This window comes from Pangasianodon hypophthalmus, chromosome 12 (genome assembly GCF_027358585.1).
Source record: "Pangasianodon hypophthalmus isolate fPanHyp1 chromosome 12, fPanHyp1.pri, whole genome shotgun sequence".
NCBI classification, from domain to species: domain Eukaryota; kingdom Metazoa; phylum Chordata; class Actinopteri; order Siluriformes; family Pangasiidae; genus Pangasianodon; species Pangasianodon hypophthalmus.
Window position 1 is genome coordinate 10065915 of NC_069721.1, and position 12833 is coordinate 10078747.

General features: G+C 38.8%; 1 protein-coding gene across 3 annotated transcripts in view; it reads left to right on the top strand.

Annotated features, from left to right (window-relative positions):
• The first annotated feature begins 76 nt into the window (after positions 1 to 76).
• rnls (renalase, FAD-dependent amine oxidase) overlaps positions 77 to 12833 on the top strand; it is a 31089-nt gene continuing 18332 nt past the window's right edge. The window contains exons 1-4 of one of the 3 annotated variants that reach the window (XM_034309212.2): positions 77 to 466; positions 2927 to 3032; positions 3126 to 3271; positions 4500 to 4658. In XM_034309212.2, the coding sequence (XP_034165103.1) occupies positions 349 to 466; positions 2927 to 3032; positions 3126 to 3271; positions 4500 to 4658 (529 nt within the window). In that variant the 5' untranslated portion in view covers positions 77 to 348. The remainder of the gene's footprint in view (positions 467 to 2926; positions 3033 to 3125; positions 3272 to 4499; positions 4659 to 12833) is intronic. The other 2 variants (XM_026915217.3, XM_026915216.3) reach the window with 2 other exon arrangements.

Sequence of the window (12833 nt, forward strand, 5' to 3'; positions counted from 1 at the left end):
GTGCTGAAAGAGGAAGGATCAACGTCAGTGTTTCCTGTTTTAAGACATTAACATACAAAATGCTGGGTTGAATGTTTATTTTGGGAAGTACCATTATAACATATGATCAAATTCAGATTATGTTTATTTTAAGTAAACAGAATTAGTAATATACGACTTTCTAGTGTTTTGGGTGATTTTCTAAACGCTCTGCTGTCAACCAGGGGAGAGTTTTAGTTGGCCAACAGCATGGGTCTGAAGAGACAGGGCGTGTTTGTAGTGTTTGTATACAGTAAGTGACACTTGACGGTTTAGTAAGCAGCAGTAAGCTTATAATTATCAGTGGAATTACTGCTTTTCTTCCTCAGTATGTCTCGGGTGCTTATAGTCGGAGCTGGACTGACAGGCGGTGTGTGTGCGAGTTTACTGCACCGGGAAATGGCAAACCGGGTTCAGATAGTGGTGTGGGACAAGGCGAGGGGAGCAGGTCAGCAAATCTCACCCAGCGCTTTATATTTACATCCAGCAATGAAATAAGATGATGGTCGTGTTTGTTGTGGTTGTGGGGTTTAAAGAAACACGCTGTGTGTGACATATTTGGAAGATAAGTACATAAAAACGGTCAGTGACTAGCTAGCTACTGAGCTAATGAAGCTACACGACAGCCGTGTTGCCAAATGTTTTCAGGGGAAAGTAGCTAATTCATGCACTTCTGCTAACTACTTCAGTGGAAAGTAGCTAAAGCCTACTCAAAAAGTCGCTAAATGACGCCACGCGCTAATTAGCATATTCGTGACGTCATGGCGTCGTATTTGCATTCTGTCTAGTGTCAGTTCTTTACATGGGTTTGCTTCTCTCCTAATCTCTGTACTCACATACTGTATTTTAATACAGCCAAATTCCCAATAAAGCTGTTCTCATTTACATATTTTTTCTGCTTCTGTTATCAGACAATGGAGTGAGTATTTAATAGTGACTGAAACGCTGCCAGTAAAGACCACGTGTTAACCAGTAGTCACTTCCAAGCTGCTGCTCTGCACTGCTACAATCCTGATTTTATAACCACGACATAATAATCTGACAAAATTACCATGCACATAAGTTAAAGGCAACGGCTGTGCTGTGATTTCAGCTATATTTACATGTAAAATGATCACTCCAAATGATGTCCAAAAAGTCGCTAGATTTGTCGCTAAAAAAAGTCGCTGAAGGGGTCTGAAAAGTCGCTAAATCTAGCGCTAAGTTGACAATGATGAATGTATGCGCAAAATGTTGCTAGAAATCGCAAGGTGACGTCATAGATTCTTTTGCATATTCATTGGCTCATCAGGGTCATTTGCATATCAAAATGTGTTACATGAAGAAGGTAGATTTTCTGAAGACATTTAGATAGAATAGAGTTTTAATCAGAATAGAAAATAATAGATTATAACTCAAACTTTAAACCTTAATTTTTTACACATTTACAAAATATATTTTCTATCAAGATTACCTTTGTTCCTAATGGAACAATCACTGATTGTTTGTTGGTCTCACACAAGTGTAACTCAGTCAGGCTTCACACATTCAACCAAATCTTCTCTCAACTCATATAACCACCAGCTGTATTGTAAGCTGGAGAGCTGTTGAGTGCAATGTAGTCGCTAAGGTCTGCTCAAAAAGTCATTAGATGTGTCGCCAGGCTCTTTTTAAAAATATAGCTGCTAAAAGGGTCTAAAAAGTCACCACATCTGGCGACAATGTTGCTCCGTTGTCAGCATTGCATGACAGGGATCAATCAGCTGATGTTACTTAATGAACACTGCTCATGATGTAAGTTAATGAAGGCCAGCAAGATGAAGTTTATACAAGCGACACACCATAGACAGCAAAATCGAAAAAAAAAATCGAATAATTGAAACCAACACAATTTATAGGATACATACACTGTAAGAAAATGTACACTGTATAATTAACAGTATGTTACTGTCTCTGAAAGTATAGTTTGCAAACATTTCTTTCTTACATTTCCAGTTTAAAATGCATGTAGAGAACATTACTAATGATAGGGTGAACAATTATTATTGTATTATTTTAGCAACTTTCCTGGATGCCTTGTAACAAATACACAGATTTTTTTTTTACTTCAGACTAACATTATTGAAATACTGGCAGCTGTAATTGTTAATATTAATAGTGCTGGAATATTTGTGGTTGTTTTTAAACTGTCTAATCGAAAACACTCACTGGCGACTTTATTGGGAACATCTCTTCCCAATCATGTGGCAGCAGCACAATGCATAAAATCCTACAGACTACAGTCAAGAGCTTCTGTTAATGTTCACATCTAGCATCAGAATGGGGAAAAACGTGACTTTGACCGTAGCATGGTTGTTGGTGCCAGACAGGCTGGCTGCTGAGCTTCTGGCATTTTCATGCACAACAACAGTCTCTAGATTTTGCACAGAATGGTGTAAAACAAAAAAATATCCAGCAGTTCTGTGGACAGAATCGCCTTGTTGATGAGCAAAGTCAGAGGAGAATTGCCAGACTGGATCAAACTGAGAGGAAGGCTATGGTAACTCAAATAACCATTCTAAACCATGGTAAGCAGAAAAACATCTCAGCATGCACAAAATGTCAAAGCTCAAGGTGGGTGGGCTACAACAGCAGAAGACCACATCAGGTTCCACTTCTGTCAGCCAAGAACAGGAATCTGAGTCTACAGTGGGCACAGGCTCACCGAAACTAGACATTTGAAATATGGAAAAAGACCATCTTCAGCTGTCCCATTACTATGAGCCAGTTTGACATGTGGCTTTTCTGAGGCAGCAGTTTCTAACTGTGAAACCAGTACACATGTGACTAACCACTTATACTGTAACTAGCACTAAATCACAGTGCTAAATAGGTCTTCTAATTAAGTCTTTCATAAGTTCCTAATAAAATACAAATGTGTGTGTTCCAGGGGGAAGAATGTCTACAAGCAGAAGTCCAAGCAATCCGTTGTGCACAGCGGACCTCGGTGCTCAGTACATCACTGCCACACCATATTATTCCAAAATTCACAAAAGGTAGTACTGTTTCTGTCCTCATGCTTTTCAAATCATTTCGCGTTTCTCCTTGTAGTCATGCAGTATTTTCATTTTTATTTTTCCTTTATCTAGATTTTATCAAGAACTCCTAAAGCATGGTATTTTCAAACCACTTGAGGCCACAGTGGAGGGCATGGCGACAATGGAGGAAGGCACTGTAAACTATGTGACCCCATCTGGGACATCATCCATTGTTAAACACTATCTCAAAGAGTCAGGTTGGTCTTCCTCAGCTGTAAATTAACACATACAATCTTAGAGAAAAGGGGAGAATCTGTCGCTCTAATGGATTCATTGGTTTGTCCCTATTGGGGACAGTTTCCCTTTTGCGAAAGTTAGAATCATTAAGCAACCATAGGAACCAAAGAAGCATCTATTATTGAGTGTATGAGCTCATTGTTCCTGAAATGATTACAACCACAGTTAGTAGTTAAGAAATGTAACTATATAATATTTCTACTTATGTTTGAGTGTAGTTCCAGCAAAACAAAATAGCAGTATGATGGTGTGTGTGTATATATATATATATATATATATATATATATATATATATATATATATATATATATATTCACAGTATGCATATATTCTGTGTTTTTATGTAATAGATGCCGTTCTCTCCCTGTCCCTGTCCATATGACCATATGTACTTTGGCCCCTACTAGAGGACTGTGTTGCCTGAAAGCAAATTTGAATCAGGAATGTTATTCAAGCAACATTTCACTTCTTTTGAAATCTAAGTCCAGTTTCCTAGAAAGAGCAAAAGGCCATTTGGCAAGGCTATGTACACTGATTTATGGCCACTGAGATCATAGAGAAAGTTTATAAGCTGATGTTACACTTATTAGGCAGCGTAGGATGTTTTTATATTTTACATGTGCAAGAATAAAGACCAAGATGTGAGAAAATGTAGTTTATATCTTTATGTCTAGCCTAGTTTACATTAAGACTAAATTGTGTGTGAATCATATTAAATAATTTCCTTTTACACTAACAGTAGAAATTTGATATTAAGGTCTCGTATATAAAGATGTATATGTTTAAAGATCTCCTTAATAATTTTCAGACATTAGAGTTATCATCCAACCTATCTGACCATAGCACATGTGGTTGTTAAGTATCTTGGGTATTTTTTAAAGTCCATTATCGTCCCCCCAAAATTTAAATACAGACATTTAAAGTTTATTTTATAGTGCTGCATGCTCAAATACTCCTTCACATGCAACGCTGCTTGTTTAAGCCTTTCATGGCTTGATTCATAATAGTGGGCGTTTTCTACTCTTGTGTCAGAAATGGGGGAGTAATTTAGCATGTTCAACTATTAGCATGTGTGATGAACGTGTCTTCTCTTGTGTTCGGTCTGCTACGGCCCCTCTCGTTCCACTGTTCTCATTCCTTCTTATATCCCAAAAATATTGCCAACTCTGCCTCTCTGCACCCATGCAGGAGCAGAGGTGCTCTTCGGTCATCAAATCACCCACGTTTACCGCAGAGGGCCATGCTGGGAGGTGCACCGGAAAGAGGGTTCACCAGAGCAGTTTGATGTGGTGGTTTTAACTATGCCCATCCCACAGATACTACAATTACAAGGAGACATTGGCTCTTGTGAGTACCTTATACGACATGCACACACATACTCCAGTAAAGTAATTACAGTACTTAACTGTGCTCACTGTTAAAAATTTTGTTAGGATAGCGATGCAGTAGATGACCGCATGGTGTTTAAGTATTTATATTTTTATATAAACAAGGGTAGAAAAGTACTGATAAATTATAGAGTATAGAAGATGTGCCAAAATTGTACTCAGTTAAAAGCTTTTGGTTTGCAAAAAACACACACAAAAAAAAAAAAACAGTGAGGTTGAAGACGAGAAAAATTATGTCTGGTATTTTGCCAATTTTGAACTGTCCAGTTTGGGTGAGCCTGTGCCCACTGTAGCCTTAGATTCCTGTTCTTGGCTGACAGGAGCAGAACCCAATGTGGTCTTCTGCTGTTATAGCCCATTTGCCTCAAGGTCCTGAGATGCTTTTCTGCTCACCACGGTTGTAAATATTGGTTATATAAGTTACTGTAAACTTCCTGTCAACACAAACCAGTCTGGCCATTCTCCTTTGATCCCTCTCATCCACAAGGAGTTTGTGCCCGCAGAACTGCTGCTCACTGGATGTTTTTAATAACACTCTGTAAACTCTACAGACTGTTCTGTGTGAAAATACCGGGAGATCAGTAGTTTCTGAATTACTCAAAACCAGCCCAACTGGCACCGACAACCTTGCAACAATGAAAGTCACTGACATCACATTTTTTCCCCACTCTGATGTCTGACGTGAACATTAACTGAAGCTCTTGACCTGTATCTGGATGATTTTATGCATTGTGCTGCTGCCACATGATGATGGGATCGATTGCAAAATGAGCAGGTGTACAGGTGTTCCTATTAAAGTGGCTGGTGAGTGTATAAAGTATACCATATACATTATGGTTACCGGTGCATGCAATAGAAGTTGTACATTACTAAGAATTGTATTTTTAATCAACCATCGCAGGTCATGCATCCACAAAGGAATTGTTTCATCATATCTTCTGGAAAAAAATAAACTACAATTTGGGGAAATAAAGAAAGATTGGCTAATGTTTTTAAGCCCATTTTTTCATCATCAGAATGAAGGACCTTTGAAGCATTGGACATGATATTAATGACACTCTTGGCATTGCTAGGTGGTGCTATACTAGTAATAAAGTAAGGAAGAGATTAATAAGATTCAAAGTAATCTGCAGGCTTTGGAATCTGACAAAATGAACGTTTTGCTTTTGCCATCTTAGGAATTTTGTTAATATTAACTGGTTTCACCTTATAAAGAAGCACGTCACTTGCACAACTGATAAAAGAACTTTTTCCTGTTTCTCCTGAAACTACTACACAATTTTTCCTCATTTTAACCTTTCCAAATGTATATATAGCACATTGGACGAATAGTCTCTGTCCAAACATCGCAGTGCTGTCACCTGAAAATAGAAGAAACATTATTCACCCATCCCACTGAGACAAAATGAGTTTTATAGTTCTGTTTCCAGCACCTCCAAAACAATAACACACTAATCCCACTTTATTTCCATAAAAATGTTGGAATCCATCACTTTGAGTGGCATGGTCACACATGGCAGTTAGACTGTGTGTCCATTAGCCTCCTCCCTAGTTTCAGAGGTATTCTCCTGCCTCTCCTGACAGTCAGCTGATTGCCCAGCGGCTGGAGTGGGACTGCTGAGAGTGCTGGCTCCTTCTGTCCGCATCTTTAAATTGGTCTCCAGCTGTCTGGCTGCACTGCAAACCTCTCATCGGCATCCAAATTGGTATTCGCAGAATGAAGTCCTAAATCCAACACGCTTATTTGAAATGGTAAAACAGGAGTCCATAAGGCCAAATATGGAAATGGGGAGGGGAGGCAGGCCAAGGCCTCTGGGGTGCGTGGTGGTTCTGGGAAACAGTGAATAATGGAAGGAGAGAGCAGAATGTCATTGCATCTGGAGCGAAAAGTAGGGAGGAAAAGCCGCATCACAAATTAGATAGTGGAAGGAAAATGGAATGAGACAGCTGAAAACAGTGGTGGAATTGCTATCAAGGAGAAGAAGAAGGGCAGAGTCAGTTGCCTTTTCGACACTGTTGACACAATCCCAAATGACTAGGCTGTAGTTGCTGAAAAATTCATGTAAAGTGGTCTGGATGGAGATGGAGGACTGTGTCATTACTGTTACAGGACATGTGTATGGGGCTTCAGCATAAATTGTGGAGAAATTAGGAAGTTGAACTGTAGAAGCAAAATCTCACTGTAGAAGCAAAATCTAACTGACGGCATATGTACACAGGACAGGTATTTGATTTGGTCAATCATACATACACCAACATATTATATACTCATACAGGCATATGACATAGCATAGGTTTATTTACAGTAGAGTACACATAATATACAGTCAGGTCCATAGGTATTTGGACAGTGACACAATTTTCATAATTTTGCTTCTGTACACCACCACAATTGAAATTGAAATGAAATTTGAAATGAAGCAATCAAGATGTGATTGATGTGTTGATTTTCAGCTTTAATTCAAGGGGTTTAACAAAAAAAATTGAACAAACTAACATAATCATAAATATTAGACTTATTTTTAATTCTTGGACACAAATCCTTAGCAGTTAATGACTGCCTGAAGTCTGGAACCCATGGACATCACCAAATGCTGAGGTTCCTCCCTTCGCCAGGCCTTTACTGCAGCCGCCTTCAGTTGCTGCTTGTTTGTGGGTTCAGTTTTAGGTTAGGTTAGGTTCGGTTCAACTTTATTGTCACTGTCAGAGTACAAGCACAGAAACAACGAAATGCAGTTAGCATCCAACCAGTAGTGCAAATAGCAAATGCATTAAAATGATGTGGTATGCTTTGGATCGTGAGCCCTTCCGTTCCTGCTCCATACTCTTCTCTTCCCATCATTCTGGTACTTGTTAATTTTGCATCAGAACTGGTCAGGCTTTTTTTTTTTTAGAGGTTTTTAGCAAAGTCTAATCTGGCCTTTCTTTTCTTGAATGTTACCAGTGGTTTGCATCATGAGATAAACCCTTGATGTCTCTTGATGTAGACTTTGACAATGATATGCCTACCTCCTTATGAGATGAATTATGCGATCTTTTTCGCTATTCTGCGATCATCCACTTTAGTAGTTTTCTGTGGTCTTCCAGGCCTTTTGGTGTTGCTGAGCTCGCCAGTGCATTCCTTCTTTTTAAGAATGTATCAAATTGTTGATTTGGCCTCTCCTAAAGTTTCTGCTGTCTCTCTGACAGGTCTTTTTTGTTTTTTCAGCCTAATGACGGCTTCCTACACTTGCATTGACATCTCTTTGGACCACATAGTGAGAATTCCCATGAACAGCTACAAATGCAAATTCAACACTCCAGACCTTTTATCTCCTTTATAAGCATTAAACTGCTTATCAGCCAATTCTCCAATTACTTTTGAGCCTGTAAAAATGGAGGGACTGTGTAAAAAATGGCCGTAATTCCTAAACAATTAATGCAATATTTTTGTTAAAACCCTTGAATTAAATTACGCTTCAATCACATCTTTATTGCTTCCATTGTGGTGGTGTACAGAGGCAAAATTATGAAAATTGTGTCATTGTCCAACTACTTATGGACCTGACTGTATGACTATATGAAAAAAAGACTGCAATCAACCAGTATCATAACTGAAGTGTCAGTGAAAATGACACAGTGTTGTGCAATGAGTGTGAACACCAGTCACTGACAAGAACGACAATATGTAAGTGAGTATAAGTGTCATGGTACAACCTTATAGTAAGCATCACACATAGATATTAAGTCCAGTAATGCTCAGTAATCATTTTCACTGGGAGCTGGAGGAGGATGGTTAGGGCAGGGGTGGGGAGTGTCATTTCACTTTCTCCTAGGTGGCTTGTTGAGCACAGACACTGTTAAGATTCAGATGTAATGGCTTAAATTGTTCCTCCTTTGGTGTTCATTCATCACGTTGTGGTAAGTTCTCTTCAACACATGTCTTGAAGGAAAATGGGTGATTTAGCATTTAGGAAGCTCCAATAGATACATTATTTAAATGGTCATTTGTCAAGCCATGATTTTTAAAGCCACTTCAACCTATCTATGTATTGTTTCTTTGTTGTTGTTGGGACGTTTGCTGTAATTCCTGGAGTCATTCCTGTACACTCCTTATCACACTTTGTCCGTTTATTTTAAGCATAATATGTGACTTTTAGTTTGCATAAACATTTTGTTCTTATTTAATTATAGTGCAAACCAGTCAGTCTCATGTGTATATTAATCTATAAGCTCATCTTACATGTTTTACTTTAGACAGAATGTGTGATAGAAGATAAGCAGATATAAATATGAGAGAAAATCTTGATAGATACTCACTTTATTACAGCTGTACCTGCTATGTCCTACATTCATGTGTGTAATGTAGCAGTAGAAAGCTGGTCGAAGATATTCCCAGGCAGTGAATTGTGCTAGGAATGATGTCACCCGGTCGCAGTTTTGCAGTGGCACATGGTGGACAGTTGGGGGCAGCAGCCAGGTGTGAAGCCTCCTTGTCTGAAAAGTCACTGAGATGAAATCTGGAAACAATTTACACCGATTTAAGATATACACCAAAAAAAATGACTCACACTTCCTGTATACTCAACAAAATATTTAAAAATCTCAAAAGAATGTTGATTTTATGTATTTACTTTATAACTTTTTTTTTTTTTTTTAGTTTAGTGTATTCTCCATGATCCCAATCCACTTTCTAGAAATCAGTATGCAGATATGTCTTTACAATCGATTGAAAAGGTTATGTCATTCTCAGTAGTGCCTGTTGTTGGCTCAAGGGTTGCTTTGCATTTATGCAAAGGATATGTGGGCTGTATTTGAAATAGAGGAAGTATGGGTATATGTGTGGGTTAACATGTGGGCCAATATGCAGAATAACATTTTATCATCTTTTCATCTCTTAATATTCCCCCCAAAATAAAAGAGTGGACTTCCCTTGTGAGATCTTACTAAGCGGTGCAAGTTTTAACTCGCACGAAAATAAAGTAGAACTTAAAGGAGGTACCACTGAGATTGGACTAGTTTTCAAAATCCAGACGGATGTTGAATAGGAAACTGTAGCTTTTATGATTGATATTGAAGTGCTGCAATTATATATCTCAGGGTATATCAATAAAATGATTCAGTATTGTTCAGTCTTCAGTCTCCTGTTGGAGTACTTTTAATAGTCAGTGCAAACATGTCACTAATTATAAATGATTCTCTACATTTACTAATCAGTAATTTGCTCTGATAAATGATGTAAAACTCATCTACACCTATCATCAAGTTAGACAAGCCAGTCCATCTACAGGCATGTTTTTTGGACAGTGGGAGGAAACCAGAGAACCTAGAGAAAACCCACGAACATGTGAAATTCCACACAGACAGAAACTTGAGCTCAGGATCAAACCAGGAACCCTGCTGCACCACCTTGCTGACTTAAATAAAATTCAATGTTGTTTTATTTCATTCTCAAATATGAAAGTTCAGAGGGGAGCTGATTTTTTAAATATTTATTTTCCAGGTTTTGTGCTTCAGAGTTAACACTAAGTTATTCACTTGTTTCCTAAGCTGACTGTTAAATAGCAGACCCACTAATCCTTAAATGAACACCATCAATTTTACAACATATCTGCTGTACAAATGTGAACATTAATTAAAAAGTGAAAGTTGTATAAATCGTTCCATTCGCCACAGCGCAGGGTGACATTTGGAGAGAGGCCTCCGTGTAACTTATTGAAGGTACTGTGCATGCAGTGAGCCTGAGACTGCTGCAGAGCTGCTTCCACATCTTTTACTTTAATACTTTGGCCCTTTCACTGGATTTCCATGTGTAGGGAGAGGAAATATGGTTGTGTATCATTTGTAAAAGATGAATGAACTCGAGGAACTCTGCCGGGCTGTGACACGCCTGATGTAAATCAATGCAGGACTCGGCTCTATTTGTTCCCCGTAATATATAACTGAACATTTTGGGTCAGTGGTTTGACTTGGTTCCTGGAGCGCGAGCTCAGGGGAGAGGTGTCTTTTCATACACAGAGCCATGCCAATTACAGTGCCAAAGTTTTAATGCATTTAGCTACGGCCAAATCCCTGATGGATTCTGTTTGCTTTTTTGGACAGAACCTGCCCTCTCTCCATAATGTTTGGATGTTTTTCATCGTTTTATTGCCGACGTTCTGCTTTTATTTCTTGGTTAAGCCTAAATGCATGCTGTCACTGACATTCTCCTCCAGCTGCCAGAAATGAACAAAAGTGAACAGAATGCAGCCTTTGCAAGAGTTGGCACAGTTTGGGTGAATGTGAATGACATAAGAACATTTGAGTGTTCTCAGACCTCAGAGCCTCATTTGTGGTGACTCCACTTTTTCTCCCATTCACTTACTCAGGATACTGACTCAGGAAACATTTGCACACATACAGTAAATATGTTTAACTGATATTGTGGGACAGACACATGTTGTTCTGATGACCTGCTAGGTTAAATGTATTTTTGAAGTATGCTAAAAATGGGCTGTGTCTGCTTCTGATCGGAGAATGTAATTAATAACAGGTGATCAGGCTTGTTCTTCAGTAATGCAGAGAAAGGCATAGTATGTCAGTTTCAAAATTAGAACGTGTGAGCATGTAAGGAGCTAGTTCTGCTTTTGTGGGTAGAGACAGAGAAGACTTAAAAGAGGAAGCTAACCCTCAGCCTAGAAAAACTTAACAGGCTATGCTTCTGAGGTTTTGTGCTACTTCCAAAAGTTTTCATCTTTGAGGTTTTTAATATATTTTATATGTTGCATTTCAGCAAAAAAAAATTTTGCTATCTGTTATTTTAATCCAATTTATAAAACCTCTTAAACAGACTAACAACATTTGTGTAAGATTATCACTTTCTGTTTTCCCCAACCTAGTTTTAAAATTCTATGTAAATCAGTGTTGACCTTTTCAGATCCAGATGACTGCATCCAAAGTGAACGGATATATGTGCTGCAAATCTTGAACCCAGATTCAGTCTTGTTCAAAGTATGACTTGATATGTGGAGATGGGGGGGAAGCACATCCCTTTTATCACTTATAGCTGTCCAGAGGATGAGCAGCCGTGAACTCCAGAGCCCGTTTCATTACCCATGCCTTGGGTGTCCGCTTAGCCACTGAGTGATGGCGAGCTCACACCCTTTCCTACTGTCAAGCCCTTTCTTTTATTTCCTGACCGCTTCAGCCTACTCGTGCACTGTGAGCTTGCACTGAACTCCCAGAGCACGCAAGCCTTTTTTCAGATTACGTCATTTTGCAGACATTTGAATGGCTGCTGTATCTTTTTTTCTCTAGTGTACCCCATGTGCCCAACAGTTAAGTTTGCGTGTTTTTTTTTTTTCTCAACGAAGATTCATCCTCCTGCCAGCCTTGAAACTCTGCTGATATTGAGAAACATGATTCTTCATTTCTAATGAAATTTAAGCTCTATTTTTGTCAGGCCAACTCTCTTGCGTGGTAATCAGTCTGCCTGGCTGCGTTATTCAATTTGGGGCTCGACTATGAGATAAGTACCGTACTTTTTTCTCCTGTTTAAAAGCAATCATTTATCAGCTGATATTATAACAGGTATGATGGGAAGATGCAGCGTCCTTACAATGTAGCCGTTCTGTCCCCACCGCCATACATAAATATCCGAGCGTATCATTTTGCAACCAATTACCTCGAGCTCCAGTCCATCCTTGGAATACAATTAATGTGTCGAGTTACATCATCTTCCTCCAAGATAGGGAGTCTCTTTTTGTTTCCCGTCAAGTGTGTGGCTGTCTGGCTTTGCTGCTTTTAAGTCTGTGAGTCTGGCATGATGTAATCCTTTTTTCTGACTCCTGACAGAGATGTATGGCTTGTTTCCCCCCCATGCTGTCTGGCTTCTTGGATTTAAATGGATGCTCTCTGTCTCAGCAGTTTAGAAGACTCAACAATGTAGGTGTTCTTTATAATGCAATCTTTACTGCAATGTTCAGTTTAGAGTCTACTGACCTTGTGACAGGAACAAGAGTTGATATTATTTTAGCCTTGGTTCATGAGTTTTGAATGGATGTATATGATTGCATATTTACGTGCACAAAGGAAGGATCAGGTAGTTGTCAGAAAAGATTGCAATAACCTATATAAATTAAAGGTCAGATTTAAAATTTAAAGCACAGGCTCACCG